This window comes from Atta cephalotes (genome assembly GCF_000143395.1).
Source record: "Atta cephalotes unplaced genomic scaffold scaffold00070, whole genome shotgun sequence".
NCBI lineage: Eukaryota > Metazoa > Arthropoda > Insecta > Hymenoptera > Formicidae > Atta > Atta cephalotes.
Window position 1 is genome coordinate 773360 of NW_012130134.1, and position 9241 is coordinate 782600.

General features: G+C 29.2%; 1 protein-coding gene across 1 annotated transcript in view; it reads left to right on the plus strand.

Moving 5' to 3' along the window:
- Positions 1-4418, plus strand: part of LOC105624016 — a 6147-nt gene extending 1729 nt beyond the window's left edge. Inside the window, exons 2-4 of the mRNA XM_012205386.1 lie at positions 897-1055; positions 1897-2150; positions 3594-4418. Of these exons, the coding sequence (XP_012060776.1) occupies positions 897-1055; positions 1897-2150; positions 3594-4418 (1238 nt within the window). The remainder of the gene's footprint in view (positions 1-896; positions 1056-1896; positions 2151-3593) is intronic.
- Positions 4419-9241: the final 4823 nt, after the last annotated feature.

Sequence of the window (9241 nt, forward strand, 5' to 3'; positions counted from 1 at the left end):
TATATATATATATATATATATATATAGAGTTAATATCATACGGAGAATTTTAGTGCTAAATATAAATCTATAAAAAATTTATAATAAGATTTTCAATGAAATTGATTTCCTTACGCAAATTATGTCACAACTTTTTTTGGATTATAACAGACTTGTTTTAAATTATTTATGATTTATTATGATAAACTAGTCACATTATATATATTATTTATTATGATAAACTAATCACATTATATATATTATTTAGAAATTTATGTAATTTAGCTTAGCTCGTGATCTTTGAGATCTGATAATCATTAGGTTTAAAATTATTTTACATCTGCAGCGAAAATCAATATTTGCATCTCTGCTTCTCGCAAACATTACATCGAGAATCCTTGAGTGTATGATCAATTATATTAAATATTTTGACAATTAAAAGCTTAATTAAATTATCGTTGGAAAAAATATTATTTATATGGAATTAATTGAAAAATTATAATATATAGTGAAATTTAATAATATAATTATAATTAATAAAAGCATTAAAATTGAATAATACAAATCTTACATAATTTCTAGGATCAATTTCGACATCTCACTATTAATAGACATGTTCTAGTCAATTTATAGTTTATTTTGTTACTTTACAAGGAAATGGTCAATTTAATTTGTGCATTGTGACGATCATGAAGTAATATATCTGCGAGGTTAATCAAATTATTAAACAAACACTTATACACGTGTCAGTTTAGTGAAAATCATTTTAATATTTTATTTTATCTCTACTAAATATATATATATATATACTAATCTTTGAACATAAAAATTTTAGAAATGTTTGTAATATTATCTGCAAGTTTCTAGGTCGAGTATTTTTTCACAGACAATATTATTTTGACATACTTAATTTTCAGACACGATAAAACAGTATCAAGTTCATCTGAGAAAGTATGAAAACGATGATAAGTTGGTGATTCTGCAGGCCGTGGACAAGCCAGGATCAAACCCTGGTGACAATTATACGTCAATGTTGATCAGAACGAAGCTTATTGGTACTCGCGGAGATGGAAGTCGTTAGTTATTTTTATTTTTAATTTTATGTTATTATTAAGAAGAAACAAAAATTATCGGTAGACTCAATGTTTCATCCAATAGAATGAAATAATTTTCCGTTATATAACATTTAACAATAGTGTCTTGATAAAGAAGAAAGGAGATGAAACAATGCTGTGTATTTGTTTGCCAGTTTATTTGTTTAATTTAAAGTAACGTATAATATTTAGAGAGAAAAGCACATCTTTTATTTTTTTCTTTTTTTATTAAAGAGTTATTTTACAGATAAATTTTAATGACTTAGTTTGTATTTAAAAAATACTAGATAAAAATGAATTTTATTAATTCATTTTAATGTTATTATATTGTTATTATAACTTGGCTTATTGTACTTATTAATAATTTATTAGAATTTTGCAAAATTAATAAATTTTGTAAAATTCTAATAAATTATGATTCATAATATATTGTTTGAGTTGAAAATGTATTTATTTAGTAAAATAAACCTTTGTAACGGATATAATTAATTATAAATAAATAGTGCAGCGAAAAATCTGTAACTATTGAAAGAACTTTATTAAAATTGATCTTTGATCCTATTACTGTCAACTGATTTAATTCATACTTTACATTAATGGATCTTTGAGTATTTACTTAATGCAGAAAATAGAAAATTTGAAAAAGTTAAAGAAAAGATTTTTCTGCAAAATTTTGTAGACAATCGGACAAACAGACAGACGGACGATTGGATCAACACTGTGAAATTATAAAATAGTTTGTTACGTTGCATTTAAATAAAAAAAGTATAAATGTAGCATGCATACATAGATACGTTTCTTCTCTTCCCATGTTTATGTGTAGCATATGCCAAGACATTTATGACGAAGATGATTATTGGAGATAAAAAAATCTCCACCTTACTGGACCTTTATGATTTATTTCGTATTGAGGTAAATGCATATACAAAAATATTGCCCATACTTGGGCCTTTTGGTCCGCCATGTGTATATGCTGATCAGGATATTATAATAATGGAAGATTTGGCAGAAAAAGGATATGTCACCTGCGAAAGGCGCAACTTTCTGGGCTTAGATCATTCTGTTTTCGTCTTAAAGGTACGTTAACAATTGGATTCCAGAATACATACTACTTATCTCAGTATAGAAATAGTATAGAAAATAGTAAAATGCAATAGATTAGAAACATAATTATCTAAAGTGTTCTAAATTTTTTGATACACCGCTTGTGGGAAACTAAACTGATCGTGAATCGAAAAGTCTACCCTTTTACAATTTTTGCAATAGTCAATGAGATATTAATTTTTAAAGATTTCCGAATAAGCCGATAAAATCGACGTATAAATCATTTTAAGATATTTTTTAGAGTTTTTTATGAAATATATTTTAAAGATATTTTTTTTAAAGATTCTTAAAGATATCTAATTTAAAATTGTTCTGCTTATTAGGTAACTAAAAAAAATGCGAAAATTGCAAAATGGTAGAAGACTTTTCAACTCAGTTTAGTCTACTTTACTTGTCCATAAGCGGCGTATCAAAAAGTAAGACACGCTGTTTAACATCAAATTATTTGTTTTTTTTCTTTAGGATGTAATTAGATTTGTAAAGTATATTGAGATAATCAATACTTAGATAATTTATTATCAGGAGATAATGAGAAATTTTTCCTCAAGAGAAATAAATAAAGATATTACTTTAACTGACTGTTTAGACAGTTAGTAAACTTTAAAGGTTATAAAGTTTTGTTGTAGATGACGTGAGACAAGTAAAAATGTTGTTAGACACAGTATTGTTACAGTTAGATACAGTAATAATAATAATAATAAGTATAATAATAGTAGCAGCAGCATATTATAGTCAGACCTTAGCTTCGTTTATCTTATCGCGATAGTTGTTGATAATTATTAATCATTATGATTAGAATGATATTATCTGTAAATCCAGAAATGAATTTCAAATATGATTAATTATTGATTAATGTCACAGATGAACATGATTAATGATACGATATTTATATATGACATGTACATATTTGTCAGATTTTTGTGCATGAAAATAATATCAAACAAGAATTTCAAAAGCTGTCCGTATTCACACAATTACAATTAATAACACTAATACTGATACATCTCGAATTTTTTAAATTAACTATAAGTTGAATGTTTTTAAGAAAAAAATTTTAGATAACACTTTCTTTTCTCATATCTTAATTTTTATTTGCGTGTTGGGAAGATAAGTCTCATCGGAGATAAATCTTAAAATTTAGAAATTAATAGCGAAATAATATTTTATTAATATTATCTGTATTTTATTATTTGTTTATAAGACTGTTGCTAAAAGATATTTAATTTTTCATCAAAAATTGTCTTTATTTTTTGAAAAATTTGTCAACATATAATATGTAATTCTTTTGACTTATATCAGTTTTTAGAAATATTTTTATATTTATTTTATATCCAAATAATAAATGTTCTTGCTTGTCTAAATTTCATCCAAATATTTCATTTAAATTGATAGCACATATTTTTTATATTCTCGCAGAGACTTGCCAAGTTACACGCGTCGGGTCTATCTATAAAAATCAATAATCCGCGGCAGTTTGACAAGTTGAATGTGCATCTGGAAGAATTAATATACAAGGACAATTCCGATACATCGGTAATAAGGTTGTGTACCGAAATGTGTGTGAGATCGATAGTACAATATTTAGATATGATAAAGCCACGAACGCAAGAATTGCAGACTGTTAGAGATTATTTTGCCAGCCTCGATAAAACTTATGACATGTTGCGTCAACTATTTATGTCGCCGAAGCAAAAATACGATACGATCTGCCACGGTGATCTGTGGATCAATAATTTGCTCTTTCTGCATGACAATGACGGCAAAATAATTGATCTAAAAATGGTAGATTATCAAATAATCAGGTATACCTCGTTAAGCACGGACATCCTTTACTTTATATATAGCAGCGTGCAATCGTCCCTAATTGAAAAGAGTTTCGAGAGTCTCATTAAGATCTATCATAATGAGTTCATCAATGAACTCTGTCGATTGCATGTAGATGAGAAGATTCTAGCGGAGCTCGGAATCGAGTGGCTGCAGAAGGAGTTGCAAACTTACGCGCTATTTGGATTGCTCGTTGGATGCTTTTTGGCAAATCCGATTTTAGCGGAGGAAAAGGACATTCAGCAATTTGAAATGATTGATTTTGGCCCGTTGAATCCTATGTATCAAGGCGATATCAATTCAGAGATGAATCAGAAGAAAATCGATCGCATCAAATGTATCGCATTTCATTATCACAGAAGATTTAATTTAGGTATTATTAATGATGATATCGAACCAATTCCTGTTACGAGATAGTATTAAGATTGCTTAATATATATAAACATTTATTATTATCATTTAATGAACAACTTTGTAAACTTGTGTTTAAGAGATGTAAAAAAAGCAATTGTACTTTAAGCCCGTTTCATATAAATAATGTAGCGTGTACATATATTGTATGTCGTATTTATATTGTATCCGAAAATTATTGAAAAATGCAGCTAAACACTTGGCGCTGCTAGATATCGAATTATAATTATATAGTAATAAAAACATAAATATAACATTTAAACTGAATAAGAAAAATAAGAAACATTATGAGAATAAAACATCTAGTGATATACGAGCGAGACATACAATCGTGCGGAGTTAGAATTAAAGTTTTGATTGTTTGTATTATGAAAATTGTGAAAGCGATTAGATTAAGTCTAAGATAATAAATTTAGATTGATAAGGTTATGTGTTATGAATAAAAATTAAATAGTAAACTTTATTTATTTTCAGTGTAACATTTAAATTAAATTCATTATTATATTGAAATTGTTGGTAAATTATTTTTATTATTATTTCTTATTAATTACTTTTATCAATTATGTAGTTAAAATTTTTAAACTTTTCTTTATTTTTCTCACTCGATCTATCAGCGTCAAGTGTTTTTTTATATAAAACAATGTTCTATTTAAATATGGAAATAGGAAGATTTTACATTCAATAGGAATACAAAAATATATAATTACAGGTTACATTGTACAAAAATTAAAGATTATACTAATCAGATTATATTCTTTATTTAATTTGATGTGGGATTAACTTGGCGCAATTATTGATGTCAAATTTTTTACACGAATAACGCATACTATTTAGAATGAAAAAATGGAATTACTTTGATGCTAATTGTTGATATCAAATCTTTTATATGATATAAATGATTGAGTAAGTAAATTTTCTGTCCCTAACTTTTTGACACACGTTTGTGAGCAAATAGAGCGGATTAAACTGAGTCAAAAAATCTTTTATCATTATAGTAATTTTTTTAAATTAATGGGTAGACTGTTAAAAATTGACGATAAAGCAATTTTAAGATATTTTTAAGAAACATCTTTAAGATATTTCATAAAGAACTCTGAAAGATATTTTAAAGTTGTAAAGATAATCTTATACATTGATTTTACTCGCTTATCTTTAGAAATTAATATCTCGTGAACTATTGCGAAAATTGCAAAATGATAGAAGACTTTTCGACTCAGATTTTACTCCGATCTATCTGTTCACAAGCGATGTGTCAAAAAGTTTGGGATATTTTGTATATTATACAACAAATGAAGATTATTTTAGAAATCATAGAAATTTAATGCGTTGGTAGGACATAAAGGTAAATGGTATAATTTACATTGACTCTAAGTTGCGTAAATTGTTTCCTAACAAAACCGTTGAGTAACGATGTTCTAAACGGTGATTTATGCAAACGGCGTTTTTCTCACAACACAATTTCGTCGAACTCGTGCCGAAATCTATTCGCGACGCCCGTCTGTTTCATCGCTGCGGTATTATTCCATTATTTCAAAGCGATATTCTACTGTGATTATTGTTACCGACGAGACCGCATTACGGACATTTCAGAATGAAGTAATCCCTGATGTTTATTAGCCTCATTATTTTATATTACGCGAATGAAGCGTAAGTTAATAATACTCATTTCTTCGAATATTACTAACTCAATTCACTTGAAAGGTCATAAAAATAGTATCGTGGCCAAGCGATATCTGGCATTTTTATCAAAATGATTTTTATTTACGTAAATTACATTAGTATATAGAAATATCAACCAATAATGATATCAGCTTTAATCACATTTGCATGATTAATAGGCATATCCATAAGTTTAATCAATGCTTTTAGAATCAATTGAAAAGAGGAACGGAAGGAGGTATAGAAATATATAATTTCAATCAAATTTCGTGTGCAACTACATGTTGCACATAACAGAAAGGTGAAAGATCAATGGAGAAAGCCGCAGTAATATCGAAGGTTAAATCATTCGACATCGCGCTGCATCTACGATTTCGTATAATGGTGGAATTAATCACGGAACGATGCAGAGTTATGTCGTTTGACTAGGACGGATGCGTACGATAAGTTAAGGTGTCAGTTTCGCAGCTTGTGCAGCGAGCCAATGTCCCAGGGCGTGGGAGCGCGTGTCGCTTAATTACCACACACCTCTCATCTTATCCCACCGTACGTCGGCAGTGTGTTGCATTGTTCCGCGCACAAGCACGCGGAAACACGCGTGTAACACTGAGAGGCATATTAAAATGCCGGAAGGACGCGTTCTCTCGCGCCTCTCGACGTTACGTGGCTCCTGCCTTGTCTATTGTTCGACGACGCCGCGTCGGTGTCCTGGGCCGCCGCAGTAGAAAGACATTGATAAGAATCCACGATCTCGCTGGCGGATTAAGGCTCTGACGACGTAACGTTACATCGTCCCACACCGAGAGGAGTAAGGAACATTTTTAGAAAGTAACGAACATCGACGTTGGACGATCATTATCTTCGTTCTCAATTCTCGCCTGCAAGTTTATTTCTCGCCACGTTTGCCGATCCCGTATTCATTATCGCGTGGGGCGATAATAATTATATATGATTCGTGTTGTACGGCCGTAGAAATTATGTATCGCAATATATTGTCGATCGATTTGCTCGCCGCGTTTGGTAGTGCGAATTTCACGATTTATGTGTTTTCATTTCACGACCCTATCGGATCGTGTCGGTGTAAGCCAACACAAGCTTTGACTATCTGTCAAGCGCATCGGATACCACATCCGAAAGCCTTAGGAAATACACCGCTATGGAATGTTGAATTATTCTTTTCAATTATTGGAAAACGTAATAACTTCATTAACAATCTTTTTTGGTCACTGGGATTGTATAAAGTTTAATAAACTTTGTTATAACAACCTAATAATCAATAATCGACATCACTTAATTAATCGTTGTTTATCGGTACGTCCAATCTTTTGTAAGAATTATCTTTGATGAAATACGTAATGGCTTACGTATAGAAAAAAATAATAATGTTGATAATTAGCTTGCGGTCTATTCACGATTTCTTTGCTTTAATTAGAAAAATTTTATGTTAAGTTATATCTGTAATTTATAATTAAGTAAAAATTCTGATTGTTTCACAAAGAACTCCAGAGAATTCCTGTTGAGTTTCCAAAAGAATTTAGATGATTAACGTTTAAAGCAATATAAAAGTAAATACGAGAAATTTTGAAAAAAATTAACATTAAATTGGAAGTATAAAATATAAGTACACAAATTATAAAAGAGAACGAAATAGTGAAAGGTATAATACACTGATTTATTATTTATTAATTACTTATTAATTTAATTTTATATTAATTATGTTTTTGCAAATTGTAAAATTTATCATATTTTAATTTCTGCTGCACGTAATATTAAATTTCAATTACAGATTTTAATTGACCAATAGTATTTGTTAAACATTAATTTGAATGCACCTCATAATACAAGGCTGATGTTGTGTTGGCTTCGGGACAAGCAGTTTTACGAGCTCTGTTTAATTGATAAGCAAAATTCATATGAATCTATGAATCTATATTGGATTATTTTTCATTGTAATATTTTATCGTGTCATATAAATTCGGGACTCATTGCTTGGTTTCCGAATATTACGAGTATTTTGATTTTTAATGAATAATTAATGAATAGTTAAATTTTGTAAAAATCATAATTTTGACTTTTATGCAGCCAAATAATTATTTTTATTTTTTAATGTTTGTGTGTTCCTTGGAATTCTTTTACAGACAGTTATTATTGGAAGGTAGTATTTAATTACTTATTTTGAGCTTATTAAAAGCACTGAACAACAGAAGAGAAAAATAAATTCGGTCAATAATCGATTAAAATAATATATTATTTTGACTTTTTTGTTTTGCTGAGATCGATTTCTGTAAAGGTCGTTTATATTTTCAGTCTATATTATAATTACTAAATCATAATATATTTATCTATAATTGTGTGTTCGCACATTTAGCTTACAACATAATGTAAGATAATAGTCGTTATTCGAGAGACAAGTGTATATTATTTATTGTCCAAAATTTGAGAAATGCACGAACGCGAAGTTACGAGCAACAGGTGTAGCTAGGTGCAGCATCGCTGCGTCATTTTTAGCACGTGAAGTTGGCTGCATGTGCACGCGCGCTTGTCGCTTGTATGTCGCTCCCCTCCAATCCTCCGCCATCTTAGATGCGTTGATGTTTTATTCGCGTCGTCGTGAGTTTCGAATGTGCCGGTAGTTTCGTGTGATTTTATTTTTTCACGCTGTCGTTACGTGATTAAGTACGCGATCACGATGAACATTGGTACATATCATACAAAATATCGTGCGATCGTTGTATTTGAGTGATTAGTGCGTTTAATTGTAACTAACATATTTTCGCAAACGGATTTGTCAGTGCCATTAGAGAAACGATTTCTATGGGAGAAAAAATGGGAGGGAGGAAGAAGGAAGATCAAGAAGATATCGATAAAAAATGGAATAATTACGAGGTGAGCATTTTATAATTCATTTCGTTATTCATTATTAACAGAAGTAATCATCGTTCACAAAGTATAATTTTAGATTTATAATATTATATGTACATACCTATACAAAGTGGCCTTAAATTACGATATCACCTATCCTGAGCAGGTAGAGCGGACTAAACTCAAATACTATCAACTTTACAGAAAAACAGTAACAGATAAAAACTATTTTCTTCTCATAAAGTTCTGAGAATTTTTTCAAAATTTTTTCATAATTTTTTAATATCGTATTTTCTCATATTGCTAAA